The 15,506-nt window shown below is 37.0% G+C and overlaps 1 protein-coding gene across 5 annotated transcripts in view; it reads left to right on the top strand.

The window, feature by feature from the left end:
• The window catches only part of LOC112503800 (histidinol-phosphate aminotransferase, chloroplastic-like), a 48,123-nt gene that overhangs the window by 8,407 nt on the left and 24,210 nt on the right, over positions 1 to 15,506 (top strand). For 2 of the 5 annotated variants that reach the window (XM_025107798.1, XM_025107799.1), the window contains exon 3: positions 7,456 to 7,705. In XM_025107798.1, coding sequence (XP_024963566.1) covers positions 7,460 to 7,705 — 246 coding nt within the window. In that variant the 5' untranslated portion in view covers positions 7,456 to 7,459. Of the gene's footprint in view, positions 1 to 6,889; positions 7,372 to 7,444; positions 7,706 to 15,506 lie in introns of those variants that run through there. The other 3 variants (XM_025107795.1, XM_025107797.1, XM_025107796.1) reach the window with 3 other exon arrangements.

Below are 15,506 nucleotides of genomic sequence, written 5' to 3'. Positions count from 1 at the left end.
AGTAGTAGTAATCGGGGTCACAGATGCCCTTGAAGATTGACCTCCTTCTCTACTTTCCATTGCTTTTTTAGTAATTAATTTAAGATCTTAATTCTAACTTTTAAGTTCTAACTTCTAAACAGCCACTCACCTACAGCAGTATCTGATCAAATTATAACAAATAATTTATAAGCAAATGGCCAACAATATATGATACAACCTACAGCTCTTAATGCAAGAATATATGATACAACCTACAACTCATAAACAATATATGAATATATGATAATTGATACAAGTCTACAACCTGCAGCTCATAACCAAAATAGGATTCAAACCTGGCTCTTGCTGGCTGTGAGAACGACTAGAAGAAAAACAGAGTAGTCCGTCGACTAGAAGAAAAACAGAGGAGATCGAGAAGAGAGCTGGACAGTGTAAGTCGTAAGTTACTGCTTAGGAGCGAGAGAGAAAAGAGAGAGACCGAGAGAAGAAAAGCGAGAGAAGAAAAGCGAGAGAAGAAGTCTGACTAAGTTTAGATTTAGATTTAGACCTAATTTACTAAGCAGCCCAAAAAACTAAGGCCCATGGAATAAAAAAAAAGCCCAAATTTTAACCCTTGTAAAAATCGGAATATCGGACCGATTTTTCACTAAAATATCGCTCAAAATATCGCCGATAATATCGTTGGCGATATTTTGGCCGATTTTTCATGACCGATTTTATTTTTTCGAGCGATATCTGATATATATTTTGACAGCACAGTACATACATTGGCAAGATCTTTATCCTGATGGAGTACCCGGTGCACCCCCGGACAAGTGCCTTTGACTATGGTTACACTCAGGGTTCTTCAAAATGTAGGGTTCCAAGAGAGGACATGGTACACATCTATGGCTAGAAGAACACCCTATATCAGAATATCTTGGATGCTTAAAACCATGTACACGTCCTCACTCAAAGTTCCATTTAAGGAACGTGGTTTTAACATCCATCTGCTATACCTCGTAATCATAATACACATCTATGGCCAGAAGAACCCTGATGGATCATAGCTATTAGAGAAAAAAGTCTCGTTATTCTACTAYCAAGGAGTATGAGTGAAATGTTTTTCTACTGACTTGGCTATATAGGTATGTACAATTCTCTCCATGTCAAATTTTCTTTTGAATCCCACTTGCACTCAACGACTTTGCAGCCGGTAGGTGCATCTACCAAGTTCCAAACCTGTTTGTTTGACATGGAATGTCTTTCAGCCTTTATGGCATCATGCCATTTATYAGATTCCAAATCYGGTATGGCTTCGTGGTAGGTTACAGGTCCATCATGAACTGTATCGTCACTGCCAATGAGATAATCATATCTCTCAGGCTCTTGATGGTTCCTACCCGGTCTTCGGATTGTTTGTATCTAGTCATTTTTTTCAACAATTTGTTGGAGTTCAACATCTTGTTGATGGTCAGTTCAACCGTAACCTCATTTTGTGGTTTATTGAATTTGTTCAAGTTCTACTCTGTCCCTGTAGTGCTTTTTTGTTAGAAAATCATTTTATAAGAATGCACTACGTGCGCAACAAATACTTGGTTCTTGGGTCTGTAGAAATAATACTCAATTGTCTCTTTTGGATATTCCACAAAAATGCACTTTTCAGACTTGGAATCTAGCTTCCTAGAAGCTTCTTGCTTAACATAAGCGTTACAACTCCATATAAAATAATTTTGGGATCTTCCCAATCTATAGTTTCATAAGGGATTTTACCGGTCTCTAAGTTGGTGCATTATTGAGTATTCAAGTAGCTGTTTCTAGGTCATAACCTTAGAAACTCTTTGGCAAAGTGGTAACAACTCATCTTAGAGCGATCCAAGTCCAGCAAGGTTCTATTCCTTCTTTCAGACACACCATTGTGGTATTCTGCGAGGAGTTAGTTGAGATACTATCCCATGATCTGTAAGATAATCAATAAACTTTTGGCTTGTGACTTCGATCCAATCGAAGTGCTTTTGCTAAGTTAATTTTCTACTTCATTATGAAACTCTTTGAATATCTCAAAGCTTTCAAACTTATTTCTCATGAGGTAAACATACCTATATCCACTGAAGTCATCAGTAAAGATTATGAAGTAGTGATGATCATTTTTTGTGACTTAAATAAAAGAACCACATACATTAGTATGAATAACTCATTTAGTTCTTTTGCATTTGTTCTTTTAAAATACTTTTCTCATCTTTAAACAAGACTCACATGTATCATATGAATCATCACATGATTCCAAGACTTCGTCCGTTTGAAGTTTGGTTATGTATTTCTTGTTTGTTTGTGACAAATAGGTTTGATTTAAGCCTCATTTAATTCAGTTGTTTGTAATTCCGACTATTAATTTCATAAATACCATTAAGTGGTTTAGCCACAAAATACAAAAATTGTTATGGTAAACTGAAATTGTATTATCATTGAAAGTAAACATAAATCCAGTTTATTGTAACTCTAATTGGCCTGGTTTCATCTTCTCTTCACTTCTTATTCCCTAGAAAATAGTATAAATATGGGTATCATACCCAACATTATATACTCGGTAATCAGAGTCAAAAGTGAACAAATCAATGGTAAACATACCGAAAGTTTTTGTAACACCCCCATCCTACTAGACTTAAGATGAGGCGTGTCATTACTGAAAATGGATCAAAAGTCTACCATTTCAAGTACAGATGTCTAATGGAACTCCCAAAGGTTAACATTACAACCACCAGAATTCATAACACTAACATATTTACATAATTACATAGCAAAAGCACTAAATTAAACCGCTAGTCTTTTAGCATCTTAAGCCATCTCGACCGTTCATCTTGCCTTTGGGTTAGATCTTGAACCTGCCTAGGTAAAACGAAACAAACCTCGGCTTAGCAAAATTGCCCAGTGAAAGATAATAACACATGAAATACAAGATATGAAACAGGTAACTGAAAGGAAACGCTACTATAAAAGTGAAGTCAATTTAAGTGTAAATCTCTAAACATTGAAACTTATATAATTAAAAATTTCAAGGTAAGAAGGCCATCCGTATCATTAGGATACGTTGTTCTCGATGGATGATCAGTTCAGTCAGACGTCATAATGGAATGGAAGTGTTGGGCACTACAACATCAGATTCCCTAGTGACCATAGCCTTCAGCTTCTTGATCTTTGCTAATCGGGCTGGACAAGTTTTCTTCCGGTGTCCATTGTGAAAATAGTTGTACCAAACTACATCCTTAGGAATCTTTTCTTTGCCCTTATCTYYGTTGGAACTTCCAACCTTTTCTTTTTTCTTTACCACCTTGCTATTCTTGACTATCCCACCTTTAGGTTTGATCATCAGAACATGTTTTGGTTTGGTTAAATCCAACATGGATTTTATATTTCTCTCAACAGTTTTAAGCAAGCCGTAAAGCTYTGTTAGATTTTTATCTAAACTTTTCATATTGTAGTTCAGAACAAACTGACCATATGATTTAGGTAGGGAATTGAGAACCAAATCGATTGCCAATTCTCTTTTCATTGGGAAGCCAATACGGGCCAAATGTCAATATGTCCTTTCATTTTCACAATGTGGGTACTTACTGACGAGCCCTCAATCATTTTATAGGCAAACACTGATTGTATCAAACCTTACCTAGTTTGTAACTGAAACATTGAATTTAGTGAGGATATCATCTCCCATGCAGTCATGGATTCATGATCCCTCGATAACTCGGGAGTCATAGAGGCTAACATCATACAACCAACTTCCTGTGAGTCATTGACATACTTATCATGAGCAGCCTAGACTTTAGCTGAAGGAGTTCTAGTGGGAGTGTTTGGAGGAGGTTTCTCTAGAACGTAGAATTGTTCATGCCTAAGTACGACCTTTAGGAAGTGAAACCATTCGATGAAGTTTGTCCCGTTCAATTTTTCCTTATCAAGGATTGGCCGCAGTGTAAATTGGGATAAGTTTGAAGAATCTGTGGTATTAGCGGACGTCTACAAAATTAAGTTCAATTTTAGTAATTTTGAAATCTCAAATTAAATAATTAACCTTTCAAAAATATTTTAATTCGAACCAAGATCCGTATTTCACCAATTTTCATAAATGGTTAATGCGTTGTCTATGGAAATAGGTTATTTAGATAGGCATCATTCAATTACGCTCAATGTAACTCTTAGGTTTTTGTGGGGTTCTTTTCAATATGTCATATATCAAAATAGGCATGTTTTATCCACTTCAACGCCTTGAAAATACTCATAGATGGCTAATGCTCTGTCTATGAAATTCGCAAGTAAACTAACCATACCAAGGGTATGGTGATCCCACCTGATTTCTGGACTTGGGGTTTATTGGGATCAGTCGTACAAAAACACGACTCTTTAAGTAGCCAATGCTCTGTTCACTTAAATCTCGTTATTTTGGCGCTTTGTCTCACACTACAGTCATCCAGCATGATTGGCTGGGCTCTGACCGTACTAGAATCCGTAAACTTCGACAAGTACTTTAAATGGATGGCGTCAAGTTTACATTTGTGAAATGTTTGAATTTTAGAAAACATTATGTCTTTAAAACGTTTGATTTAAAAATYATTTGTTTTAAAACCTTATTTAGAAATCGGTTTAATTTTGATAAAATATCATATTTTATTACCAATTTAAAAATTTATTTTGCTTTTGACTTTATCTTAAAAACTTTTGCAAATATAACAATAAATGAAAGCAACAAATAAAATAAAACAAACGCAAAAAATAAACAATCACAACAATTTATATTATATGGTTTTGCCCCTAATGTRGTGTTGTGAGCCACCACAACAACCACACTCAGTCTAAGGACGTCTTCAAGCTCCCACTGGCCTAGCCATCTTGGTAAACTCCAGGAACTCCGTCTTGACTTCTTGGAATATCATCTTCGGATAATTACAAATTTAAATAGAAAAATCTATCATGAATCCATTCCATTTACATTTGTCCTTATCTAGAAAAATTGAAACAAAATTAGAATGCTTTGCAATTTATACATTTTAATTTCCGAATTAGAATAAAACATCCAAACCACGGTATTTCGGGGCAAACCATATATTATACATAATTTTAAATATATATTTAAATATTTAGGCAAAAATATTTATCATAAATATAAAGGCCAAAATTTTGGAACAAATCTTTATATGGAAAATATAAATTTAAATCAACCCAATCCCTAATAYTTTGTTTGTGACCCAAAGAAAAACCAGATTTCCCTTTTGGGTCTAAGCCCAAAACCAAACAGATTAGGATGACAAACCAGAAGCTTGTCTCCAAGCCAATTGATCACGGTGGTTTCAGGAGGACAATGGTCTGGCCACGGGCATCCCTAATGATGCTTCCAAAAGGGTACCCAAACAACCATCCTGGACCGCCATGGATTGGTGGCCGGAATTGAAAAGAAAATAAAACCCGGTCGACCAAGGAGACACGATGGCAGCAGCAGTGGTCCGTGACCCCAGTTGTACCGGCGTCCGAAACAAACGATGGGGTTTCTCTTGATAAAAGAGGGTACCTAACCGCTCATAGATGGTGTTGTACGCACAAGCCAGAAAACCAACTGATAAGGTGTGGTCCGCACATGCAGTCTTAAGCCAAGGCCGTGATTGGGCAACCAATCGGTATGGATTTTTGTCACACGGTGGTCGCTCTCAAATCAAGCAATGGAACAGCCGCCCAACTCAAGGCTAGCAGCAATGGCTGCAGCTTCTAGCCGCTCGGATCCGCTCTTCATAGACAAATTTGGGATTTGCGATCCCAGGTAAGATCGGTCCAGGATCATGGGATAACARCGGCCAAAGAAAATGCCAACGGTAGTCACAATATGGTAGCTTAAGAACCATAGTCCCAGCCGCACCACCGTTAGGATGTTTGCCCTTGCCGTATCAGCGACGGCACTAAGTAAAAACTATTGAAACAACTGCCGTATTTAGTCCCGGTGGCAGTGATCTCTCAGTGGCGATCAGCCTCCTACAAATCAGCATTAGACGGAAACCATCACCAAAACCAGCAGCAGCCAGCCATGATTAGCGTGGGAGGACAAAACCATTGTAGAAAAGGCTATGAACGATGACAGTTAACCAACGGGAAAATTAATCTACCGCCAGCAACCAGCGGCAGCGGCTGGTCATCGGCTGTCGGTGACTCTGACTGATTCATGGGAGATGAGGCCCTCTGTGGCTTTGATCTTAGGAGAATGGGGGCGATTAAAATTATGGTTAAAAAACTCTTAATCGGTCAACACTTCTAGGTCAAAAAGTACATATATCTCTATCTATCTATATATATATATATATTTTTTATTATTGCCACATAAAATTTTGTCCCCCTTTTAGTTAAATGCTCAAAGTGGCTTTGATACCACTGTTGGGTTTTAGTACTTCTATAACCTTAAATGCAGCAGAAAATTAAAACTTTGGTTACAATAATTAGAAAGCTTTTTTAAAACATAAAAACCCATAGTTGGATCCAATGATGCATTTAAATTAAATCAGACACCATAGGGTGTTTAGAATTCATACCTTCATAGATCTGACGAGGTATCTGACGTGGCACTAAGAAACCAACAACAGCTTCCTCTATAATTGATCCACACACAAACACGCGTTGATCTCCCACCAGGTGCTAGTCCAAAAGAACCCTAATACTAATATGTGTATCACAGAAAAGAAAAGGTTTCTTTTCTGTATTTAACTGATAGCCAAATCTAAAGGAATGAATCCATTTCAAATTGAATTGGCCTATCACCCTATTTATATGGATTGGTATCATAGTAAGCYCATAACTCAAATAAGGTTTGATGTTTATCTGTAAATAATTATATAATTATCTAAAACATTAATAATTATGTTTATTTACAGATAATACCCTGTAATTTTCATAATTATGTTTCAACACATTTTTATAATTATTTTTCAAGAATAATCATTTAAACGTCAAACATGACTCTTGGGTAACTTTCAAATGGAAGCAAAACGTATTCTTTGCATGCGACCCTATAGGCGTACATACTCCTCAGCAGTATCCTTGTGTGACACATGTCGTGGGTATATAATAACTTACAATTTGATTCATCATGCACATAGATTTGATTATCATGTTATAGAGTTATGATATATTCTTGTAATTTATGTAGTAAATATGTATTTTAATTTGACTACTACGCTCATCACTGGCCATATTTTTGTTGAACATTCACGGGTGAAATGCCATACATTCTTTATGAACATGACTTTTGCATAATCTTATTCCATCAAATGTGATTTTACATGCTTTTTTCTATACAATAGGGTATCTTGTTACTGGGTTTAAGGTTCTGCAACTTGGAACTTGCAGTAAATCCTCCCAATAATTTTTGTTTTTGACAAAGTAAGGTTTTTCTCTCCAATGGTGTTCGTTTGACCTGTATGCCATTTCATTGTATTGTTTTGAATTATTTTAGTCAAAATGCAGATTTATGGGCGTGATCAATGTTTATAATGGTTCATCTCTTTGCATGATCATATGCAACAATGGCTTTAGCTTTTCACCGTCTTTGGATAAAACCAGCTGTGCTTTTCCAAGGAATCAGAGGAAGTTCAGTTGTATGGCCTCTTCTCGAGCAGCTGTCAAAGAGGAGGGGAAACAACAATTGACCGGGGATTCCTTTATCAGACCACATCTTCGAGAATTGTCCCCATACCAGCCCATATTGCCCTTCGAGGTAATTCTTTGAATCTTTTCATGTTAGACATAGTTGGCAATGCATTTATCAATGCTGGATTTTCTAGTTTATCTTAAGAAAATTTCCATGTTGTACATATACCTTAATTTAATTATACCTACTTTTAGGTCATATTCTCCGAGTTCTATAATATTTATTTCTGGCATTTCCATTTTCGCGGGAACGATTGGTTGAGCAAATTGTAAGCTGAATCTGCCTTGGTTATTGTTGCAGATTAGACATGAATTGGTTTTGATTCATATAACACCCCAAACTTCCACATTTGCACATAACATGAATTTCATATAAAGGAAATATAATTTACACCACAAAGGTCCCACTAGTACAAGGATTCAATATATACAAAATTTACAACTGAAAAATTCCAAAAGAATATCCCTGTACTATCACATGTATATCAACATGTATCTTCAAAATATAATAGGCAACACAGGTTGATCTTCAAAAGGCAGATAAACAGATAAGGAAAATAATCATATTTTCCCCTTCCCCCTTATATCTCGAGACCCCGGTGTTCCTGCAATACACATTTTCAAAATACAAAATGAGGGTTAGATCGAAAGGTCTAGTGAGAAAATCTCTTCTTTGCTATTACAGGGTGAAGATCAAATCCTGTTTAAAACATCTTTTGCGAATAAATAAATAAATTTCAGCAAAAGGATGCAAATCTACTTGTTACTCAAATTGTAAAACAAACAAATTCTCATAACACATAAACACATTCCCTGAAATCTGCATCTCTTTACGGAACACAAAGTCACAAAAATACTATGACTCAACGGGCCAGAGCTCCTCTCGCTCAACACTCCTGAGCTCCTCTGTCTCTTAAGGACCAGAGCTTCCTCTGGCTCTTTTAAGGAACAATACTGTTCTCATAAATCAGTCCCTCTAGTCAACCAGAGCCTTTGCTCTTATCAACCAGAGCCTTTATTCTAAAAGTTATTAAAAGAATTGACTCATAAAAATATAAAAGATTAAGTTTTAAAAGACGGAGCTCAGATACAGAGCTCGGACACAGACCTTAAGACACAGAGCTCAGATGCATACTACGGACATACCATTTTCATGATACAGAGCCTCTGTATAGTACATACAGAGCCTTTGGGCCATAAAATTCCCGAAAACACTTTGAAAGATTTTCACATGACCAGAGGTCCTCTAGTCCTTTTCGAAGACCAATCAGAGCTCCTCTGTGTCTTCTCAATTACTTGTTCAGTTTTTATCAAACCATTTGAAATCATGGGCAAATAATGCTTTTGGTTATAAATCATTTTCCCCTTCTCAATAAACATCAATGTTATTATWYAAATAAGAGCAATGCCTCTAAATCATCAAGTCACAGAGAAATGCTGATTTAGAATTATCGCGTCATATGGTGATAATAACAAGAGTTACAATATTTATCACATCCACAAATGCCACCCTTATATCCATATGAACACCTCTCCTTGATATGCCACCTTTATTCCCTCTTCAAGTCGGGGTTTTTTAGTCTGGGGAACTATTTCTAAAAACAATTTTTCATACCAGAACAGACTTATGTCACCATGTCTGGCAGAAACATTTCAAAACAGAGTTTCATAGCATTACAGGCTTATGTCACCACGTCTGGAAGAAACATTTCTCAAAACAATATTTCTTTCAAAACAGACTTACGTCACACACGTCTTGAAAGAAAATATCAGTATCTTTTCTTGATTCACAAATCTTACTTAAAAGATACAAAAATACCCTTTTCATAGTTTAAAACAGTTTAGAACTGTGAGATACCAGTTTTGAAAATCACAAGTTTTAGGCAATTTCCCTTCATCGGTTAACCCTATCCGGGCAACACTATCTGGGCAAGCCTATCCGGACAACACATATTCGGACAACACTTATCCGGACAACACATATTCGGACAACACTTATCCGGACAACATTTGGCAATGAACAACATAAACACCGGTCACACCTTGTCCGGATACCCTCTCGCCGGACCCTCTTATTCGGAAAATACTTGACCCTTCAAACATTAATTTCATATAACACAATGAGCGATGAGTAACTTAACCGAACAATACTATGTCCGGTGAAGTCTCCTTATCGGACAAGGCTATGTCCGATAAGAGGTCTCATCAGTCAACACTTAAAATTAACCAACTCTTCTCCGACCAAGACTTAGTCGGTGAGGAGCCTTCATTGGACAACACTTATCCGATTTTAAGTCCTTATCGGACATTGAAGATCATCAAAAACTTGGAATCAAACTCATACAACAGCAGTACCAAAACATGTAAACCTAATAATTCATAACGAATTCAAAAGCTATTTTGTAAAATAAAACTCACCTTGCAAACAAAAGTTTGATTTTGATAGAAGAGAATTTTACGAACACACTGCTTCCACTTATCCCACTCTTCAATTTCCAAATTTAGCAAGACACAGATTTCTCACTTACTCTCTCTCACTTTCCAAAAATAGCTGAAAGCTTTTCTCTTTTCAACTTTCCTCTTTTATATCAACTTCAAGGAAGACGGTTTAGAAGAGAATTATAAAATTCTTCTAATCACACCCCAAGTACATACACACATGCACATAAAATACTCATGCATGCAAACGATGCACACACAACTTCTTATAAAACATGCATACACATTTCCATACATATATATCAACTCTTCACACTTTTTTCTTGATTAACCTGGATATCCAACCCGCTATGCAAGCCGACTAATCCCAGGGCGACCACCTGCTTTGCAGATAGCCCGGAGTCGCTGCATTTGAACCTCCGTGGCCACAAGGGGATTTTTATTTTTTCTTGGATTTGAACTTGGGACCTCCTATTACATTTGACGTTTGGAGCCAAGTTCAAACCAATCATACACCACCCTTGTGGTTAACTCTTCACACTTTCCATGCATGAAAATATACACACTTACATATTAATCTCATGTAAGCATGTATCCACATGATCAATCAAAGGAATTAATTTGATATTCACGTGATCACATAATCAGGTAAACACATAACAATTACCTCAAGTGCATAACCAAGACCCGATTATCATAATTCACGCTAGTTACCTTGTCATGTCCTTGGTTTAAAAATGTGCGCATAATGCGATCTGATGCGTGATGCGCTGGAGGAAACGCATCAGATGGGCTGATGCGTTGCGATTCCATGATGCGCTCGCATCACCTACGCATCACACGATGTGTGCATCACCTATGCATCAGCGCATCCTGTATGTTTCGTGTTTGGGCTCCCTTTTTCAGTTTTTAATTGGGCTTTTTAGTTGATTAAAATAGAACGTGAAACTAAATGGTGACCTAATAGAAGAAGCCGACAACCACTAATAGAAGAAGCAGAAGTCGCACTTGCATATCAATCAGATTAAAAACGAAATAGAACGTGAGTTGTTGTCGTACAGCCAAATGAGGGAGATGAACCCGTGTTGGGGTTTGATGATGCTGATCTTGGGGAGTATTTAGTTGGTCACTTGGTCATTTAGTTTAGGGAATGGGGACTATTAGACATTTACTTGTGTTCTTCATGGTAGTAGTTTGTGTGTTCTATTATTCCGATTCACGAACTTTTTAAGATTCTAATGCCACTTTTTGAACTATATGTTATAAATGAAGTATTTTGATAGGTAAGTATTTTTTAAGGTAGAAATTGATATGTAGAATTAATTTATAAATATTTTTTGAATACCGAGCGCATCAGCATCACGCATCGGCTTCCGTGACCCTTACCGCCTCGGACCGCATCGTGCTTTTTAAAACCAAGGTCATGTCATTATTGGAGGAAGGGTAATTAGACATTTGAATGTTGTCAAAACATGTAGGGTCAAACTCTGCCATTCTTATGGCAGGGAAAGAGGATAATTTTAGATACTAGTTACTCATCAAGTGAGCTTGGAAGTCAAATTAATGATTTTTTCTCTGTTGATTAAGAAGCTACATCGCTATATTAGTGAGGGGTTGTCATGTCCTTTTTGGTGAAGAGAAGTTCCTAGGTGAGGCGATTGAAGTGGTTACGTGTAGTATAAATAAAGATGCTAGTTGGTAGTCGAGGGTATTCTGTTTTGTAGCTTGTTCGTTACCGAGCGATTGGGAGAATCCAGGACTCTCGGGTTCTTGGGAGTGATCTTGTAATTTGTGATAATGGAGGAGTGATCTTGTAATCTGTGATAGTGGAGGAGAAACCATTTGATTTTCGTTTTCCAAATTGATTCAATTGCACCATTTGATTTTTGTTTTCCAAATTGATTCAATTGCACCATTTGATTTTTGTTTTCCAAATTGATTCAATTGCAACATGTATCAATTTAAAAATTAGGTAGCTTGTCGTATAATCTCTCATAAGGAGGCTTCCACTATAACACTTAAGAGGGTTACTAATAATAAGAAAGGCTACCATGATCAAACAATCAAACCAGTACTTAATAGGCTCTTTGGGTTTGGGTTGAAAAAGTAAGGCACGAGAAGCATTTAGCAAGTAGTGGTGTTTTGGTTCTACAACAAAGTTTCTTGTGGTCTCTCAACTAGAGTTGCAAATTTTTCGAGTAGGGGCTGGTATCGAAGCGGGGTCAGGGATGCCATTACTCGCCTTAATCCGACCAAATTAAATATTTTTATTTTATTTAATATATGTATATAGTGTGTATATATAGTTAAATATATATATATATATATATATATATATATGGAGCGTTCAAATACAACCCCTCTAGATTATAAACCGATGCAACCCATTTATCCACCATCCATTTTATTTTATTTTATGTTTTTTTAATTAAGGGTAGCTACAACTGATCAATTGGTTACCATTGATGATCAAATGGACGCTTCTGATTTGGTTGTAAGGGTTGCATGATAACGCACCTGCTATGTAGTGACAATTCATTATTATTTTAATTTTAAAATACACTGTTTTTTTTGTTTTTTATAAATGGGTTCCTCGAACCTGCCGGGGATTTTTTTCCCCCCTGAAACCGTTGGGGCATAGTGACTAGGGTCGGGGACGGGGGCTTAAACGGGGGTTGGGGTTGGGGACGTGGGATGCATTACCCATCCAATACCCGCCCGCTTTGTTTCCATCCCTACTCTCAACACAAGACTTTTGATGAATAACAGTCTTTCTGCTAAAGAAATCTTTAAAGTTTAATTATTGAGCATTATCAAAACAAAGTCTTACTTTTCTTGCCAAATTGAGTATAAACCATGTTATAGAAGTGAGGGATTATGTTGGCAACGTTAGATTTACACTTTAGCATGTGAACTCAAGTGAGTCCGCTGTGATCGCTACTATAGTTAGAGGTGTAAATGATCCGATCTTTTAACGAGCTACTCAAGCTCAAGCTTAACTATTCTCGAGCTCGAGTCGATCTCGAACATGAAATAGACGTTTAAATTAACAAGTCGAGCTTCATAACAATAAGGTTCGATAACGAGCCGTACCGAGCAAGCCAATTCAATAGAGCGTACACTTTTTCGAGCCAAACATGTTCATATATTCATAAATCATACAATAAAATATAAAGATTATTTAGCGTGGAGGCTGTTTGGCAATTGCTGAATGGTTTGGTGCAGAATGATTTAAGTGGTCAGAATGATTAGGAGGCTCTCATGATATAGTGCAAAATGAAATATAATTGTTTGGTAATTGTGTACAACGATATTAGGTCCCGTTCCATGTAGTCTGCATACCGAACGCACCCTTCAGGGCCTGTAACCTCTTACAGGTATATGATCAATTCTTGAATCTGCTGTAGAAGGTGTATCAATTTCCGACTCTGACTCTGGTGAATTGATGGTGAGTTGTTGTGGGCTATCTTCATGAGTAATATCTGAGAATTGGGTGTAGTAGGTACTTCTTCATCTAAGTCATTGTTACCATGTGTAACATCATTCTCAAATTCTTCACTTTCATTTGAGATAAGTTGAGTATGAGGTGTTCCATTATTCCCTATATTGAAATCAGTCCATCTTGGTTTGTCTAGATTAAAATCTTTAGTAAAGTCCTTCCAATTCCATGTCTCGTCTTCTTTGAATTTTACGTCCCTACTGATGCAAATTCTATTCTTTATTGGATCAAATAGACGATATGCTTTTGATCCTGGCTCACTGCCCAAGTATACCATTCGTATACTTCTATCGTCTAATTTAGTCAAGTGTTGTGAGGGTACCTTTGCATATGCGATGCACCCAAAAATCCTTAGATGATGTAGRCTTGGYWTCCTTCCTTTTAATGCTTCATAYGGAGTAATGTCTTCAAGTGACTTTGTTGGTGTGCAATTTAATATTAGTATGRCATGTCTAACTGCKTCTTCCCAAAAGTTCTGTGGCAAGTTCGTTGCTTTCATCATGCATTTTGTTAYTGAAAGAATTGTCCWATTCTTTCGTTCAACTACTCYGTTTTGTTGAGGTGAGTATGGTGCAGTTAATTGCAATGAGATGCCATTATCTTTGCAGTATTGCAGGAATTCATTTGAAGTGAATTCCCCTCCTCTGTCTGTTCTGAACATCTTCAACTTGAGTCCAAGTTCGTTTTCCACCTTTGGTTTAAATTCTTTGAAGATTCCAAAGGCCTGATCTTTTGAGTCTAAAAAGTATTCCCACATATATCATGAGTAGTCATCAATTAGTAGGAATATGTACCTTTTGCAGGTTGGTGTAGGTGGTGATATTGGACCATACAGATCTCCAAACACCAAATTCAATGGTGCCTCTGACCTTGAATTCGTATGGTGTGGAAACGGAGTTCTGCTGTGCTTTCCTATTAAGCATATGTCGCAAATGTCTGCCGTATACTTGGTGCGAGGTATTCCATAAACTAATTTCTTTGAAACCATTTTCTTCATTGAACCAAAGTTCAGATGGCCCAGTCTTGCATGCCATAACCATGCTTTGTCATGTAGGTTGGCTAATAAACAGATGGGTTTGCGAATTCTGAGACTTGCCTTGTATAGTTGGTACTTTGATCGTATGACCCTTAGTAGAATGTTGTTGCTTGAATCATATAGTAGTAACAGATCCTCTTCCATGACTACTTTGCAACCATTCTCTGTCAATTGACCAAGGCTTAGTATATTACTCTTAAGACTTGGAATGTAATATACCTGTGAAACGACCCGTTGTTCTTTATTTTTGCATTCCAACAGTATGGAACCTTTTCCTTTGATCTCTATGTATGATCCATCTCCGAATCTTACGTTCCCGGTAATCTTCTCGTCAATCTCGTTGAAATGATCTTTGACTCAAGTCATATGGTTACTTGCTCCATTGTCTAAGTACCATAGACTTTTGTCATTTGAAGTTATCTTGCTTACTTCGAGATTCCTTTCGTTCAAGAGAACTTTATGGTGTTCTTCAATAGTCGCCATGAGTAGTGTCGGTTCTAAGTCTTCTTCAATGAGATTAGAGTGTTCCGGTTCTTGATCCTTTTCTGGACATCTTGTTGCATAATGTCCATGCTTCTTGCACTTGAAGCACTTACTTTACTCTTATCAGGAGCAAACTTCTTTGTATTACTGATAGTTTCTTTCTTGAAACTATTTTGTGAGGGTTCCCAGTTCATCCTTTCTGATCTGAATTTGTTATATCCTCGGCCTCGTGATTGATTAAATCTGCCACGACCACGTCCTCTGAAAGGTTGGACTCGGTGTTCATGTCGTGTGAACATCAATCCTTCTTGAGTGTCCACGCTTCTTTCCTTCTTGAATTTCAATCTTTCTTCAAAAGTCTTCAGTCTCCCGATTGCTTCGTCTAGAGACATAGTATCTAGATCTGAGTAT

The sequence above is a fragment of the Cynara cardunculus genome, unplaced genomic scaffold (assembly GCF_001531365.2).
Source record: "Cynara cardunculus var. scolymus isolate 2C unplaced genomic scaffold, CcrdV1 Un_Scaffold_3854, whole genome shotgun sequence".
Classification (NCBI taxonomy): Eukaryota; Viridiplantae; Streptophyta; class Magnoliopsida; order Asterales; family Asteraceae; genus Cynara; species Cynara cardunculus.
Note: the sequence above shows the minus strand (reverse complement) of the source record. Positions and strands in the feature narration are given on the sequence as shown.